At 46.2% G+C, this 18,747-nt stretch overlaps 1 protein-coding gene across 2 annotated transcripts in view; it reads left to right on the top strand.

The window, feature by feature from the left end:
- The window catches only part of VIRMA (vir like m6A methyltransferase associated), an 811,754-nt gene that overhangs the window by 286,914 nt on the left and 506,093 nt on the right, over positions 1 to 18,747 (top strand). For both annotated transcript variants that reach the window (XM_086966010.1, XM_086966009.1), the window contains exon 13: positions 14,666 to 14,759. In XM_086966010.1, coding sequence (XP_086822136.1) covers positions 14,666 to 14,759 — 94 coding nt within the window. The remainder of the gene's footprint in view (positions 1 to 14,665; positions 14,760 to 18,747) is intronic.

Genomic DNA, 18,747 nt, shown 5'->3' with positions numbered 1-18,747 from the left:
CAGTGGCAGCACATCTCAGGAGGCAGCACGTCCATGGATATATGATGTTACAACGCGTACTTTTAGCACGCATACCATTACCACGGATTTTTTACAACGCAGGTCATTTTACAACGGAAACCTTTACAACGCAATACACTACAACGCAGATACTATTAAAACGCATACCATTACAACGTAAGTATAGGTAAGTATATAATATTAATATATAATGTAAATAATTATTTCTGTATTATTTAATTTAATTATTTATTATTTAATTATTAAATAATTTTATGAATAAAATTAATTGTATTATTTGTAAATATATATTAAAAATACCCCTGTACCCCAAAACCCAAACCCAGCCCTAAAACCTAAAAATACCCCTGTACCCCAAAACCCAAACCCAGCCCTAAAACCAAAAAATACCCCTGTACCCCAAAACCCAAACTCAGCCCTAAAACCTAAAAATACCCCTGTACCCCAAAATCCAAACCCAGCCCTAAAACCTAAAAATACCCCTGTACCCCAAAACCCAAACCCAGCCCTAAAACCTAAAAATACCCCTGTACCCCAAAACCCAAACCCAGCCTAAAACCTAAAAATACCCCTGTACCTCAAAACCCAAACCCAGCCCTAAAACCTAAAAATACCCCTGTACCCCAAAACCGCCCTAAAACCTAAAAATACCCCTGTACCCCAAAACCCAAACCCAGCCCTAAAACCTAAAAATACCCCTGTACCTCAAAACCCAAACCCAGCCCTAAAACCTAAAAATACCCCTGTACCCCAAACCCCAAACCCAGCCCTAAAACCTAAAAATACCCCTGTACCTCATAACAAAATACCACTAATAAATGTTTTTAAAAAAAGATAAACTTACCTATAATTATACTTACGTTGTAAGGGTATGCGTTGTAATAGTATCTGCGTTGTAGTGTTTTGCGTTGTAAAGGTTTCCGTTGTAAAATGACCTGCGTTGTAAAAAATCCGTGGTAATGGTATGCGTTGTAAAAAATCCGTGGTAACAGTTACATACCCACGTCCATGTGTACCCTTACCTGGACGAATGGCTTATACAAGCAAAATCGTACCACCAATGCGCAGCACACACGTCTCAAACAATCCAGTTTTTACACAGCTTAGGATTCTCAATCAACTACACAAAATCACATCTGCAACCGTCCCACATACTGCAGTACCTGGGAGCCACCACTCGGTGGCAAAGGCGTATCCAAACTCAGCAAGAATAGCCAGTATGCAGACGCTCATTCGCAAATTCCAGCCACAACACTCTCTGCCAGCTCAAGTCTTTATGCAGCTCATAGGCATGATGGCCTCGTGCATATTCATTGTCCCCCATGCCAGACTCCAAATGCGCCCATTACAGGAATGCCTAGCACGGCAATGGAACCAGGCTCAAGGACAACTAAAAGACCTAGTGTTGGTAGACAGTCACACTCACAACTCTCTGCAGTGGTGGAACCCACAAAATCTTTCCAAGGGGCGACTGTTCCAAGAGCCGGTTCCACAACTAGTACTAACAGCGGACGCATCACTGACAGGCTGGGGAGCCCATCTCCTTCAATACACAGTACAGGGGCTCTGGACAAACAAGCAGAGAAGGCTGCATATCAACCAACTAGAGTTGCTAGCGATATTCCTAGCCCTAAAAGCATTTCAGAAATACTTGTACAGCAAGACGATGTTGATCCGGACGGACAACATGACCGCAATGTACTATATCCAGAAACCGGGAGGAACGCGCTTTCCACAGCTGTCCCATCTGGCACAGAGCATCTGAAAGTGGGCGATTCCCAAAATTTCTTTCTCCTAGCAGAACACCTTCCAGGGAAGGACAATCAAGTTGCAGACCTGCTCAGCAGGCACTGCCAGCAATTACACGAATGGGAGATTCACCCCCAGGTCCTACAACCATTCTTCAAGGAGTGGGGTCACCCAGAAATAGACCTGTTTGCCACAAAAGAAAACTCCAAATGCCAATACTTTGCCGCCAGGTTCCCACATCCATTGTCACAGGGCAATGCGATATGGATGAACTGGTCAGGCAGATTTGCGTACGCTTTTCCCCCAGCACCACTGATCCCGCTGGTGGCACGCAAACTGCGGCAACACTCCCTCACACTAATCCTAGTTGCTCCCACATGGACGAGACAACCGTGGTACACGACGTTCCTAGAACTCTCAGTAGTTCCCCATCAAAGACTGCACCTTGCACCTCATCTTCTAACTCTGAACCATGGAGAAATCAGACACCCAGATCCCAACCAAATGAACCTAGCGATCTGGCTCCTGAGGTCTTAGAGTTTGGATATCGTAACTTGCCCCCAGATTGCATGAATATGTAAATGTATTGGCATTTATATAGCGCACTACTTACCCGTAGGGTCCCAAGGCGCTTCGACCGCTGCGAAACCCTTCCTGGCTTCCCTGAGAGATGGTCCCTTAATGGGTATCTCCAGGGTGAGACCAGGCATCCCCGGCGGTCTGGTGGGGCCGTTAGTGAAGATGAGGCAAGCTAATGCCCAGAGTTGCCGAGTGTGATCGCTGATCAGAGTGGGCACCGAGGCGAGAGAATTATCGAGTCCGCTGACCCTGGTCCAGAAACCTGCCGCGCCGGGAATCGAACCCTGGTCCCGGGCCGTCCTCTGCTCTCGGGTCTGCCGCCTCTAACCAGTGAGCCACACTACTTCACTATCATTAAGGAGGCAAGAAGACCAACCACACGAGCGTGCTATGCAGCCAAATGGAAAAGATTTGTTATTTACTGCACCAATAACCAAATCAATCCATTAGACGCATCAATACAGAACATTATATGTTACCTGCTGCACCTAAAAAGATGTAACTTAGCATACTCTTCATTACGGCTACACCTTGCTGCCATTGCAGCATACCTTCAAAACAGACAACACCTTTCACTGTTTCGAATACCAGCAATCAAAGCTTTCATGGAGGGTCTAAAAAGGGTGATTCTTCCTAGGCACCCCCCTTCCCCAGTCTGGAATCTCAATATAGTGCTTACCAGACTCATGGGCCATCCTTTCGAACCTTTACATTCTTGCGAAATACAATTCCTAACGTGGAAAGTTGCTTTTCAAGTGGCCATCACCTCACTCAGAAGAGTGAGTGAATTACAAGCGCTTACAATTCAAGAACCTTTCATGCAGGTACACGCCAACAGGGTGGTTCTTAAAACAAACCCTAAATTCATGCCTAAGGTTGTATCCAATTTCCATATCAACCAATCAATAGAACTGCCAGTGTTCTTTCAAAATCCACAGTCAGTAGCTGAGAGAGCCCTGCACACACTAGACGTAAAGAGAGCTCTACTTTACTATGTGGACAGAACAAAGTCCTTTCGGAAAACAAAGCAACTGTTTATTGCCTTTGCACCACAACACAAGGGGAATCCAATTTCAAAATCGGGAATAGCCAGATGGATAGTTAAATGCATTCAGATATGCTATCAGAAGGCAAAACGCACTTTAACCATCCCCCCAAGAGCACACTCCACTAGGAAAATGGGGGCATCCATGGCTTTCCTAGGAAATATTCCTCTTGAAGGCATCTGTAAGGCAGCCACATGGACCACCATACACACTTTCACAAAACATTACTGTGTAGATGTACAAACAAAACAGCAAGCTGCTGTAGGCCAGGCTGTCCTCAAAACTCTTTTTCAAACTGCTGCAGCTGGCACAGGTAGCCACCGCTAGAGGAGATACTGCTATACAGTCTATGCACAAGATATAAATTCAGCAGCCCACATGCCTCGAACGGAATATGCTACTTACCAGTATGCATCTGTTCTTGGCATGTAGGGCTGCTGACATTCATATTGCCCGCCCTCCTCCCCGGTGCCTGTAGCAGCTGCAGCATTCTCTCTGGCATGGCCATCTCTTACTTTGCTATCTCCATCTCTGTCACAATGGCGAAAAACAATCTGAGGACGGAGAGGATGCCCATGCGCACTGTAGTCCAAGGGAGGTGTCACCTATCTCGTGATACTTCGAAGACTCTTCCAAGACAACAAGTGCAATCATCCGGACCCAACACTAGGCGGCGATCTATGCACAAGATATGAATGTCAGCAGCCCTACATGCCAAGAACAGATGCAAACTGGTAAGTAGCATATTCCTTTCTTGCATGGCCATGGTGGCACAGGTCATGATAAAAGACACAGGAGTGATGGTATCCAGGGCGGTGTCGTTAAGTAATGATTCTATTGTTCGTAGAGTCTGATCTTGTGGTATACAAGTGTATAAAGACTCAACGTCAAAAGAAACTAGGTAGTCAATGTTTCTATCAAACTCAGCCAATCCTGGTCTTTGGCTGCGAGCTCGCGGTTGGAGCCGCCTCTCTGCTTGCTTTTACTGTGACCACATTTCCCAGCGCCACTCATTGTGCTTGCATCCGATCCTCATCTTTGGCTGTGAGCTCGCGGTTGTGCAGGTCATTCCCTCCCAATACCGCAATAAGCTCATTTTTCCAACACACATTCAAGCGCACTCCGCATCTCGGAGCTACACCACCTGGGTTGCTTTGGGCAAGCTGCCTGTACGGCCAGCCCTGGCTTCCTTCTTCTGGGTCACGCACTACCACTAACAGTCCATTGACGCAACACGCATTTCAAGTACGTTCTGCATCTCGGAGTTCCATTATTCAGGCTACTTTTGGCATGCCACCCTCACGGCCAGCCCACTCTTCCTTTCACTTGGGGTCCGCTCAACAGAGGTCCCCCTCTTTCCTCCATGTACTCTATCCGCAGCGCTAGTGTAGGGTAGTGACATGCTCTCTCTGCATCACTAGTGTACGTTAGTGACTGTTGAGTGCAGCCACTACGCTACGCCCTCACTTGCACCTTTGTCACTTTTCTGTCTTGGGCATCTTATTGATGCCTGGATTGTGTCGCACTTGGCTACTCCTTCTCATTTTTGGCACCCTGGCATCTGCTCATAGAGTGTTTTCCAGCCTGCTGCTCTGTTCTTTGTAGTGGTGCACTATGTTTTTTACCCTCAATATGCAATTTAGCTTCACAATAAGTTTTGGCAAATTGGGTTGAGTGTTTTCAGTAGCTATATAATTACTCGTGCTTTCTTTCTAAACATCATTGAGTCAACCGTTTTTTTGTATGCACCTATGACTGTGATTCACAGCCACACTTGCCCCCTCCTCCTACTTCTTTTAGGTTTTGTGGAACCCTCCTCAAGTGTGCTGAGGTTGAGTTGCCATTAGTTCCCCTCAAATGATGGGTAAGCCCTGTTTTTTCAGGACTCATAATTGATTGTACGTAGCCACTATATTTAAATCATAGATTCTATTAATTTGGCACATTTATTAAGGAGTGCAATTATGTTGCCTTTCATGCTGGTCATTAAATGCAATTTTTGATTTATAGGAACACCGCCGAACACCAGCTAACTACGACTGACGTCCAATCCGCCAGTCGCATCCTTCAAACACCAGCCTGAGTTGGTCTGGTGTTACTTTTTCACACATCTCTCATTAGGTCCTGAAGAAAGCCACAGCACCTCTACGGAGGGCACTATGGCTGAAACATGTTGACCCTATGATCACTAACATCCATGCTATGTTGAATTCCTGTGCAAGGGATTACAACAATTTTTTAACCCTGACCCCTGGGTGTACCAGTAAAATAGTTTTTTAACATACCAGGTGGTTAGTTTTAACTTCGCTAGCACTTTTTCTCACACTCTCCCTCCACACCTGGCTCATCATAAGGTTTTAGTATACCTCTTGTCACACGCAACTAAAACATCCCTCTCAGAGATGGGGTTGTAGCCTGCACAGCGACCAGGTTCACAGTGCAGGGAGGTTCCCGATGATGAAGCAGGCCACCCACGGGTGGGTGAGTGAATTCGTCCTATAAATGGGAACCCCCCACCCCCTTACACCCCTCTCTCTTTTTCTTCCTTTGTCTTTACCCAGCGTGACCTTTTTGTGTTGAGTGGGTGCACTTGCCAGGTTGACATGGCAGTTAAAAACTGCACACAGACTGCAGTGGCAGATCTGAGAACCCTTTAAAAGGCTACTGGTGTTGGTGGCACAATCAGTGCTGCAGGCCCAATAGTAGCATTTGATTTACAGGCCCTGGGCACAGATGTGCACATTACTAGGGATTTTAGTAAATCAAATAGGCCGATTATGCAAACAGCAATCATACACAATTAACTTGAAGAACATTTAGCACTGAATAGAAGTGGTAAAAGGCCCCAGAGTCCTAAAACCAACAAAAACAATGTCAAAAACAGTAGTCCATAAAGAAAAAAAGTCTGGGGGTTAACAAGCCAAGTCGAACAACCATCACGTACTATCTCCAGAAACCAGGAGGCACATTTTCACGTTTGTCATTGTTGGCTCAGCACATTTGGCAGTGGGACCTCCAGCAGGAAGTTAATCTCCTAGTGGAGGACTTTCCGGAAGTGAGAGCTCCACCCACAAGTCCTATTCCAGTACTTCCACAGTTGGGGATTTTCCGACATAGACCTCTTTTGTCACTGCTGAAAACACAAAATAAAATGCCCATACTTCGCCTCCAGGTAACCACAACCTTCGTCCCTAGACAATACTCCATGGATCAACTGGTCAGGGATATTGGTCTATGCTTTTTCTCCTCTCCGACTTCAATTTGTGGTGTGGAGGTTGCAAACATGTGACGGTCATCCTGGTCGATCCTACATGGGCCAGGCTGCCCTGGTTCACCGCTCTCCCTGACCTTTTTGTGATTCTGAATGAGAGACTGCCCTATCGGCCAGACCTTCCTCACTAAGAACCACATGACTGTCAGGCACCCGAACCCTAGGCAGCTCAGTCTTGCAATTTGGCTCCTGAGGTCTTAGAGTTTGATTACCTTGACATTTATCCTGAGAGTACAACCATCCTCAGACAGGCACCACTAGGCTGCTATGCTGCAAAATGGAAACGGTTCATCCACTACTGTGTTCCTAGATGCAGTGACCCTTACATGCTGCCATTCAAGACCTTGTCTGCTTTCTGCTCCACCAGCAGACTGCAGGCCTGTCCTACACTTGCATTAGGCTTCACATGTCTTCTAAGGCCACCTACTTCCAGAAAAAGGAATACACCTCGCTCTTCAGGGTCCCCTTCACTGAAGTCTTTAAGGAGAGACTAAAAAACAGCCGAAAACGCTAGATGTCAACCATCCCCAGTGTGGAATCTCAATGTTGTCTTTACAAGATTGATGGGCCCTTTAGAATTTCTTTCTTGAAAAGTAGCCTTCCTCATGGCTATCACCTCCCTCAGATGTCTGTGAGCTCTAGATTTTTACTCTGGAAGAGCCTTTCTTCCAAGTACACAGGGCTTAGGTAGTAATATGTACTAACCCAAAGTTCCTGTAGGAAGGTGGATACCTGACTATGGTTACCCCAGTTTTTTTGCCTAGTGTTTAGCTGGTTTTCGACTTAGTTGGCCTGGGATCCTGCTAATCAGGGCCCCAGGCTATCTGCTCTCTCTGTAAAATGGACTCCATGTACTTCAGGTACATCTCCAGTTGGACATTGGGTCACCTTATGAGCCCCTGTACCGTGTACTATAGGTACCCAGGGCATAAGTGCATCCAAGGCCAACCAGGGGCTGCAGCATTTATTATGCCACCCCTGGCTGGCCTCTCACATTGACACAACTGGCTGATCACTCAGCTGGGCCAAGGTCGTGTAATCACCCCTTGCTTAGATATAGTATTCCTATATCTAGACACATATACACCTATAAGTCACTCCTATGGCAGGCCTTAACAATCCTGGAGGCAGTGCTTGGTTTTATGTGCGATGGTGCTCTAGCATGAGCTGAGCCTGTCTGCAGCTTTCGAAACCTGTTCTAGGATATTGCCATACCATATACTCTTAAGTGCATTATGAACCTCGCGGTTAAATGCTAACTCTGGTTTGGCTTTATCAAAACATGTCGAGTAAGGTGTCATACGTTTTGGAATACTACCCCCTCGCCAGTTCTGGCGACGAGGATAGCATTCCACCCTTCTAGAGGGAGAAGACATGTTGTTCCTATTAATCCCGGTTAAAGTTAACCAGAGCCTCAGCATCACAAAATGGATGCTGCTGCCACAGACACAAGTCTGACCTCCTGCTGCTGGGGGTCCTTCCAGCGAGGGAGGCTTGGACAATAGGTTTCCTGTCTTGGGAGGTGTTAGCACCACCCCAGACAGGCTATAGTGTATTGGGGCAGGGAGGGCTGAAAGAAATGACACTGCCTGGTCACAAGGTGTCCCAGGCATAGTCCAGTTCAAACCGGTGCTGGGGCACTCCAGCCCTGGCGCGAAACTGGACAAAGGGGACGGGGTGTAACCACCCCCTTCCCTGGTCCTACCCATAGGAGGGATCTAGCAGATAATTCAGCCCCTAGATTTGGTATATAGGTAGGAGCTGATTCCCAAGACTTTAGATTTATCCTGACTGAAAACTTGACACGAAACTCTGGACCTTCGACATTCTACCTGAAGATAGAAGACTGAAGAATCTCCCTTGTGGTCAAGGAATGACCACCCTGCACAAGCAGGCACCATCCAGCGATCAACGGCTTGCTTTGTCGACGCTCCCGCCGGAGCCCGAGCACAGAGCCTGACAAGAACCGAACTTCCAGACTTCCTTCAGCCCGATCTACAGTCCCAGCAAAGCTGAGAACCGTGAAGGCGACGCGAGACGTGGGACCGGCTATCTTGAAAAGTCAGTGACTTGCTTTCCGTGCAGCTTCTGAGGCACCCTTGAAGCTGTGCATTGGGGATTGAGAAGCCCCAGTCCCGAGCGTCATCTGCACCGAAGATCAGCCCTGCACACTCCACGAGTTCTGCGTGGGGCCCTTCTGCATTTTCCTGCTCGACGCGTCTGTCCGGTCACTTGCCCTTTGGCTAGTGGCCATCTTGACGACAAAACCTTGAATTTACACCGCTGGTCTGGTTGCTCCAGACAGGCCCTTGCTTCTCTGAAAAGAAGCAGCCCATCATACCTTGCTATTTTGATTAAGAAGCCAACTTCGATTCCTGCGTGGGTTGCCTTTGCCAAGGCTTGTTGACTCCAATCCGGAAGCCGACACCGCCGACAGCGAGAGCCTTCGTCGGACCGTTCGTGCCTGACTCCTGGTCGTCGTCGCGCCTCCTGGTCCACGTGGCTGCAGAGACAAGCTTCACGACATCACCTGATTGCTTCGCGACATCGCCTGGTTCCTTCCTGGTCACTGGCTAGTGACCCAGACTCTGTCCCCTCTGCTTTCAGGTACTCTTCATCCTCAATCCGCCCTTGGATCCAACCGGACACTTCTCTCCTGGTCGCCTGCAGCATCTTTATTCACGGCTCCATAGGATTCAGCGACGAAACCCGACACACTTTGACACCTATGCACCTGCTTCCTGTGGGTGAGGTAACACGAGTACTCCGGTGCTCCTGTGGGTATTGACTATCCAACTGTCTAGGTTTCAAGTAACTTTCATCGAGTCCAGTCAGAAGTGCCCTAAAAGAACTAGTTTCTTTCGTTCCTATTCATTCTCTATGGTAACTTGCGTGTGAGTAAAGACTCTGCACACGCCTCCCGTGGGCCTCCTGCTTCCTTACCCTTGGTAGTACAGCGTAGCCCCAGCGTGTCCCTAGGCCCTAGGCCTATCCATTTTCCGTGTAGTGGTCCTTATACCACTATTTTAGTATATGGTTTAGCGTGCCCCTAGGGCCCTACTGTATTTGTGCAACTTATTGTATTTTAATTATCTTGTTATGTGCTTGTGCCTCTGACCTCATAAAGAGTTCAGAGGGATTGTCTAGAAATAAATACATATATATTTTATATATATCCTGTGTGGTGTCCTTTCATTTGGTATTAAAGGGGTTACATATGGTAAAACAGCTGGCTTCATATGCCCTCTTGAGTTTAGCCTAAGACTGCTTTGTCCATGCTACCACTAGGATAGCTGGTCTATAAGGTTGACTTTACAACCATCACCATAAGGGTTGTTTGGACTGGTGCAAGGTGCTCACTAGAATAGTGAACATCATATACCAGGCCAACTTCTCACAGTTCCTTCCAAAAGAAGTGTCCTCCATCAACTTTAATCAGACTATAGACCTTACAGTGTTCTTCCCTTCTCCAGAATGTGTAGCACAGAGCGCTCTTCATACATTTTGATTGATGTTCAAAAGAGCCGTGAAGTACTTTGTAGACAGGACAAAACCCATCTGGATAATAACACAGCTTTTTTTCTCCTTATTGAACCACACAAAGGCTGTGCTCTCCTAAGGGCCGGGATAGTACGCTGATTGGTCAAATTTATTCATACCTGCTATACTAAAGCCAACTAACATATGCTTGTCTCTCTCAAACCCCACTTACCCAAAAAAGCAGTAGAGGCTCCTTTTTAGGTCGAGGTAATATCCGGTCTGCCGAAGGCAGAACCGGAAGTACCGAGATTTAATGTTTCTTAGAGTGGACTATTTGTCCCGCCTCTGTTTTTGCCTCTCTCCCATTGGCTAACTTCCTAAACGGAGGCCAGCAATAGGAGGAGAGAGCTGTCCCTCCGAATAGGCTCCGTCCTTTACGGATTTGGAGGTGTGTTCGGTGTTCTTCTTTACACTTTTACGCCAAGGCCATTCTGAGAACACCGAACACGCCCCCGAATCCGAAAAATTTCTGAAGCTTGAGGTCGCCATTTTCCTGCTGGTAAAGTTGAGGTAGGCTGCTCTTTCCTCGTTCTCGCCGTCTTTTTTCTCGCCCCCTCCCGCTGTCCGTGTCTTTGTTCCCATAGTATCCCGCCCCCCCTCCCGCTGTCCGTGTCTTGGTTCCCGTTGTATCCCGCCCCCCTCCCGCTGTCCGTGTTTTTGTATTCCGCCCCCCTCCTGCTGTACCCGGATTGCCACCTGCGCCGCCATGACCCGCTGCCGCTCCACTGGGTGGCTCCTCCCAGAGTTCGCTGTTGTGCTAAAAACCTCCCTCCTTTCTCTTCTGAAAGGCATCTATGCCCTGACCCGTGTGCCGCCGCTGATCGCAGCCGCCACCACACCGTGTCCCCAGGGGCCGCCCGCACCCTGCCTCCACCCATCTCCGAGGACGAAGTGCACTGCCCGCCTATCAGCCCCCACGAGCTCCCGGGACCCGAGTGTGTCAATCGTACGGTGCGTGCCCTTGCGCGTTTGCTCCGCACCGTACCTTGCTGCGGAGGCCGCGCCGCACCAGCTGACCGGCTGGTACGAGTTGTACCCGCTGCTGGGTGCCGCCGCGCCGCCTCCCCTCCTTGCCTGCTCCCTCCGGTATCCGGCCCGTGTCCTAACACCGGTAAAGTGCGTTGACCCGCCCCGCACCAGAGGGAATCCCCGAGGCTGCACCGCAGTCGGAGGAGCTGCCCTGTACATGGAGTACGTGCCGCTCTAAAGTGCCCTTCCCTGCCGAAGGATTTTCCAGAAGCTGCGCATCGAAGACGCCAGGACACAGACAGCGCCCCTGACCGCTCGCAGAGCCCATCGGAGGCCCCGCTCCCGCGCCGCACCTCGTAACGCCGCCACGAGCCGAGGCCCCCTCAAGGCGCCCTGCTGAGCCTGTCCCGGTCCACAGCTGTTCCCCGTATTTGTCCGCGGCAACCCCCAACCCCCCCCCCCCCCTTTGTGCAAGGTACTGTAACGTGTGTGTTCGAGGGCGCAAGTCGGGGACTCGAAGGTCCGCCCCTCGGGGACTCCCTTGCTGGCTGTTAACCCCTTGCACGGCCGGATAAGCTGCTGGTGCCCCAGTTCACGAAGCGCACAGAGCAGCGCCTTGAAGCCAGCCTCTTTGAGTTAAGAATCTGACCCAAAGCAACTTTTAATCAAGAATTCTGTCGCAATCGCTTTTGAGGGCATTTAAACCTGTCCCCCCTTTTTTTATGAAAGAGGCTTTGCTGACAGAGCATTGTTTTAAGGAGATCTGAAACCCCATTGTCTTCTTTACTGATTTCAAGACGCTTTGCTGAGGGAACTGTATTTAAAAGTAATGCTGGAGTTGAAGCATTGAAACAGCCAGGAAAAGTATCCATTCCAAACTCCAACAAAAGTATTGTGTGCATCCTGATTTAATGTTATTTAAGGTCTTGTGATAAGTCTACAAAACTGCTATCTTTTACATAAAGTCTACGTATTTTTATATACCTACGGCCTGGTGTCCATTTGTGGGGGGATCAGTGTGATTTACTGTGTGTGATTAAAAATGCTTAACTAAATGCGCCCTAGAGATTAGCCTTGACTGCTCGCGCCACGCAACCTAGAGGGTGAGCAGGGTTATTCTTAAAGGGTAGTTCCCTTGCCCTGACTAGAGGAGAGGGTCCCTGTTTTTCACAAGTGCATACTTGCGCCAACCAGAGACCCCCAATTCCACACCACTCTCTTCCCCCACACCACTCTCTTCCCCCACACCTCTCACTACGTCACTCTCTCTCTCCCTAACTCTCTCACTAACACTCTCACTACCTCACTATCTCTCACTACCTCACTCTCACTACCTCACTATCTCTCACTACCTCACTATCACTCACTATACTACACTCTCTCACTCTCTCACTAACTCTCTAACTTACAACTCAACTCTCTTTCTCACAGCAACACAATATCACTACAACAGTAACTATCTCACTCTAACACACTACTCAAAATTCACTCTCTCTCTCTCTCACTACCTCTCTAGCACTACATCACTCTATCTATTTCTATCTCACTCTCACTACCTCACTATATCACCACACACTCTCAAAAAATAACTACATCACTCTCTCACTACCTCACAACTTCACTCTCTTTCTAAATTACTAATTCACTCTATCTCACTACCTCACTCTCAAATACACTAAGTCACTTACACTCTCTTTCACTACCCACTATCCCACTACATCACTCTGTTTCTATCTTAATACCTCACAACATCACTAACACTCACTACTTCACTCTTTCTTTCAATACATCAATCTTTCTCTATCTCACTACCTCACAACATCACTCTCTATCACTACCTCACTCTCTATCTACCTCACTGAATCACTACATCACTCTCTCTATTTCAATACCTCTCTATCTCGCTACCTCACTCTCTCTCTGCTAATGCAATATGTCTAATGCAATATGTAACACATGCACACACTTAAACTATTGACAATAGAAATGACAATAACATTTACTTAGGGATAAAAAAAAAGCAATGCCAATAGCTCTACCTATAATATTGCCGAGACCATTGCATTGTAAATGCTTGTTTATGGGTTAACATCCCTATAGCTGACATCCGCAAAACAGCTGCATGGTCTTATCCACACACTTATGTAAGCATTACTGTGTAGATGTCTTCACACACCAACAAGCCTGCATTAGCAAGGCTGTACTCCGTATGCTTTTCCAGTCTTTTGCAACATCCTCAGGCTAGCTACCGCTTCGAGGAGAACTGCTTTACAGTCTATGCACAGCATGTGTATCTACAGCTACACTTGGCACAAACAGAAAATGTTACCCTATAACCATCTGTTCGTGTCATGTAGTGCTATAGATTCACATACTCTCACACCCTTTCCCAGAGTCCTGCGGTAGTACATGCCTTTTTTTCTACCTTACCTTTATTCTTGCATGGACATCTTCTAATGCATCCCTATGATCCATTCCTTCCTCACCCGCCATGCAGAAAAACAGTCTACCTATGAATCCGATGCCCATGCGTTTTGTCACTAATACATGGAGGCACCATAACTCGAGACTCAAAATACTTCTTAGAAGAAAAAAAAGTTTCACACATCAGAGTCCAACACTAGATGGTTGGAGTATGCAAACTAGATGGCAAGAGTATGCATGGCATGTGAATGTACAACACTACATGCCAAAGACAGATGCTTAGAGGGTAAGTAACATTTTCTTTTTTTCAAAGCAGCCCATGTTCTTTAAAGAGACACTTACTGTTTAAAAAAGTTTCTGGTATAAGAACACATTGGGGAGATGGCTGTGGTTGCATGGACCACTGCCTGCCCCCCTCAGAGCCGCCTAACATGATTCCCAAAGAAGAAAATGTCCCTAAACACATACCACTCCATATATGGTGTTTCTTTCTGGTCAATGGTGTGTAACCACAGTTGTGGTTACAGAGCATTCGTGCAATTCATTGCAACTCCCAAATATGGAGAGAATACCAATTTTGTGACTCTTGAAATTGAATTTGTACATCACAAAATACTCTTTTGCAGTCTCAATGCATGTTTGTGTCAATAGCTGGCTTTGCAATCGCAAACAAATATTGTACTTGAGGAATTTAAGTTTTTTTTTTTTTTTAAGTGTTGGTCTTCTATATGAAGGAGTATTTCCAGTGTCGCCAACTGTGGTTATTATATAACAAGGTCCTAGACTGGTGTTGCATTAGATTCTTGTCCGGTCTTTTGGTGGTTTCCCTTCATTTGACTACTAGTGAAACTATTCTATTTTGAGTCCATTTGCACAGTTATGTATGCTTTTTTTGATCAGATGTAACCAATACGCTTGTTGTGCTTGACTCTCTTTCTTCATGGAGTATTTCTTATGAGTGAGTTGTGTTTGGTCTCAGAGCCGATTTGGTTTGCTGAACCACAGTCTACTATTTTGTCTGCCATTAAACCTAAATTTGATTTCTCTTACTTTTATTTTATTAAAGAATATTGATAATGTCATGGCACCAGAGGGAGTTGGCCTTCTTACTGCACTGCGTGTACTCTGTCACGTAGCATGTCCACCACCTCCTGTTGACGGTAATTTTCAGTCTTTTAGTTCATTACTGATGTTCAAACTATGTTTTGCTGTATCTATAAGTAATGCTTCAGAGGTGTTAATTTAATCTGTATCAATTGTCCATAACATATTAGTTTATATATATTTCTAACTTATTCCAAATTGTTTTGCATCTTCAAACACATCAAACTGAAAACCCAGTTGGCTAATCTTAAATAAAGTAATGATGGTATCCCCCAAGTAGAGAATTAGTTTTTTTTTAAATATTTCATTTTGCCAGAGGCAAGATCAACATGTATGTTCTTCTTTTGTAACTTAATTGGCTCTAATTCTTTTTAATTATCGGTGGACACAGTAAATTGTGAATTTTTCTCATGTGGTCTTCATTAAATTTCAAAAACACTGAATAGTCCAGCCCTCACTTAATATCCAAGAGCACCTTTAAATATACTTATTACTGAGGCAGTGATAGCTAAGTGTTTTGTTTAGAACGTTGGTACAATTTGACAAATCTGGATGAGTCTTTTAAAAAAGTACAGATTCGATTCAGAATAACATGTTTTAGTGCAGATCCATCCAGGGTGAGTTTGGGAGACAAAATGGGAGGTGGAAAAAGAGCTTCTCTCATCTTAAATGCCATAGGCTACTTTGCTCTCCTCCATAGCAAATCCCTATGAACAAACTTATACCTAAATTGGCATGAAACTAGAACTTTCCTTGTAGGAATGCCTGGGTTTGGTTTGGTGTGAATCTGTTAAGTAGTTCTTCAAAAACTGTATTGTGTGGGTTTGGGATAGTTAAAAAAAGGAAGGTATCTTGATTGTTATCACTTTATTCTCTGTCTTGCCACCATTTTATGCTGAAAATCTATATCCCCAGTCCACCTCCCAGAGCCAACTACTCATTATTGAAGGCAGTGCACAGCTTGCAAAATGGCTCAATGTGTGCTGTGCCGTGCTGAAGGTAAACTCATTTCTACACTCAACATGGTACAGAAGTCACTCAATCAACAAAGGACACATCATTGACCTTGTCTTCTAAACATCAACGGTCCAGTGCAAATCACTCATACCACTGGACTGCCAACTTTGCGATCCCTGTCTTCCTGTTCAACATCAATCTAACAAATCAAGGTTAACATAAAAGAGAAAACCAAACCTTCAGATTCTTCAAAGACTTCTCAATATAGACAACCTAATGTTTGAACTCATCTATCATCCTATCAACTCCGTGTCTGACATCAGCACTCTTCTTAATAAATGAAACCATATTTTGAAAAGCTGTGTTAACACCCACTCCCCATTGAAAACACACAAGTGCAGACCAAAGCCTTCAGCACCCATCTACTTTAAAGACCTTGCTGACAATAAACTATTCATGTGCAGACGGGAAAGAACATTTAAGAGAAACGCAACTTCTGAGGACTCTTCATACGTCAGTTCCTCTGTGCAACACTCATAGAGCTCATCACATAAGCCATAGCAAAGTACCATACCAACACTAACAATAAAGCCACTAACAGAAGTAAAAATGCTGTTCAAGGTAATCAAGCACTGAATGAACTTCCTGGTGGTCCCACCTGTTCCTCACTGCACAGAAAAAGTGCAATGCCACCAACCTCTTCTTCAGTGAAACAATACGGAAGATTCCGCAGTACATAGACAACACCAAGGTTGCTTCAATTTGTACACCTGCCTCTCCCTGTAGAATCATCCTGCAATGGTTAGCCTTCAAAGCCCTATCTCCCGGTAAACTCACAGATAGAGTTGACTCCCTCAAAACCACTTCTTATAAAGATGATGTCTTATAATTTTCCTTCATTAAATCTCTCTGGGGCTACTCTCTTACCCTTACTAACCATAGTAAGGCCCTCACTCATTCCAGGCATCTTCCCTGAAACTCTCAAGACAGTTCAGATTCTCCCTCTACTAAAGAAACCTACACTAGACCCTGCTGACCTCACCAATTACTGTCCCATCACTCACCTACCATTCATGAGCATGATTGTAGAAAGCTGACTCTTTATTTGATATACCAAAAATAGATATCCTGTGCAAACAGTCCAGTGCATTCCCTTACTGGTGGACAGGTGCTTGCTCTAGCAATCCCAAGGTGCATTTCTATGGGGTAGTGTGGTCAAGCAGCCTTAGGCTTATCCAAGAGGAGTGTTAGACATCTTCAAAATACACATACAATCAATAAATGATGCATTGGACTAAATAAGGAGATCCACACCAATTTATAAAAATAACCTGTATCTCTATATATGTTTAGGCACCAGAACCAGTACGATCTGTTCAGTACATTTTGCATGAGAAATACTTTACTTTTTCAAAAGTCAGCACTTAGTGCAATTTTCAGTAGCTGCAATGTTATCCTACTGAAGGAAGGACAAGTATGTCCTTCCTCCCGTGCACTAGCAGGTCACCTCCAGCAGCACTAGGGCGGCCGGGTGCAGTGGTGCAATACAGCGTTGGATGCCCAGTGTTAGTTTATGGGGAGCGGTCTTCATGAAAAGAGGCTGCAGGTTTTGACTGGGAGGCCAGTCGGGCTGTACCAATAGTATCATGATGCTTGGGGACGCCATTGGTCCTCTTCTCCATGGCCCTGGGCCACTGGTGCAGAGGTGTCTTTAGGTGTCGGTTTTTATCACCGGTCGAGTTGACCTACAAACGGTGTCTGCAGGTTGCTTTGAGAAGTCCACTGCGTGGAAACCCAAAGTGGGCTTCTAGTCCGGAGGGTCTGAGGACCACATTGACACAATTGGCTACTTCAGCTCGGGCTAGGCAGCTCAGGTGCAGTGGTGCTTTTCAACTTCGGGGTTTCACGGTCTTGGAACCTCACAGCTCAGTGTTTGGTACCTGTAGGATGCAGTGGAGCAGCTCCACTGTTTAACTGGAGTTCCTGGTTTTTGGGTGAAGTGTGGGCCGTTCTCCATGGCTTTGGAGACACAACAGCTGCAGAACAAGTTTTCTTTTGGCACAAATGTCTAAGTCAGCAGGGAGGCAGGCAGTTTTGGCGCAAAGTAAGTTTCTGGGGCTTCTGTTCTTGCTACCTGTGACTCTTCATGTCCGTCGTCTTCTTTCAGCTCGGAATAATCTTCTCTTCTGGTTCCAGAGGCTCCCCTAAATCCTGAATTTAGGGTGTTAGTGGAGTGTAGGGTGGTAGTCTTTGGGTTACCAACCCCTGGGGTCACTACACCCCTTATATAACCACTTTCTGTGGTAAATGGGCATAACTCTGTCCCAGAGTTCCTACGTTTGCCTTCACAAAGATGGAAGACTCTGAAAAGTCGTGTTCGTTTCAATTAGCCCACCGTAGGAGTGGTACTAGCCCGAAGGAGAACATGCCTACTAATTTTCACGCCTTGCCCAGGCTCCAAATAGGCCCTTTTCAAGGGTGGTCGGTATGCTCTCCTGTGAGAGAAGCAAGATTCACATACCAAAAGTGGTGGGCTCTTTGAAGCTCCCTGCCTTGGAATTCTAATTTACTGGCCCTCCTGCAGGAGGGCCTGCCAGAGCAGGGAGTCCGAAACTCATCTCTGGCGGCAGATTGGCTAAGACCAGTCAGTCAGTACACTAGTAGTTGGTAGGTTTTCAGGGGGAACCTCTAAGGTGCCCTCTGGGTGCATGTATTAATAAATCCATCACTGGAATCAGAGTGGGTTTATTAATATGAGGTGCTTGATACCAAACACAATATGTTTCAGTAAAGCTTTTATGTAACTGGGTGACTCGTTTTTACCAGTGCCAAGAACATACCTTAAGATGGCTTCCCTGTTCACTTGTACTGTCAGTAATTTAACTGCCCAGCAGCATATCTGCTCATGCAGATCTGTCCTCACATGAAATATAATACACCCTGCCTTAGGGCTGCTGCTGTAGGGGTGACTTGCAAATATTACATGCAGTGGAGGCATGGCATACAAGTGTGTGCCATGTCGTGTTTTCAGTTTTAGAGCACCTTGTCATGCAGCCTGCAGTGGCATTCTGTGTTAGTTTGGTCTTG

The sequence above is a fragment of the Lissotriton vulgaris genome, chromosome 4_1, assembly GCF_964263255.1.
Source record: "Lissotriton vulgaris chromosome 4_1, aLisVul1.2, whole genome shotgun sequence".
In the NCBI taxonomy this organism is placed as follows: Eukaryota; Metazoa; Chordata; class Amphibia; order Caudata; family Salamandridae; genus Lissotriton; species Lissotriton vulgaris.
The sequence above is the reverse complement of the archived record's forward strand: the minus strand, read 5'-3'. Positions and strand labels throughout refer to the sequence as shown.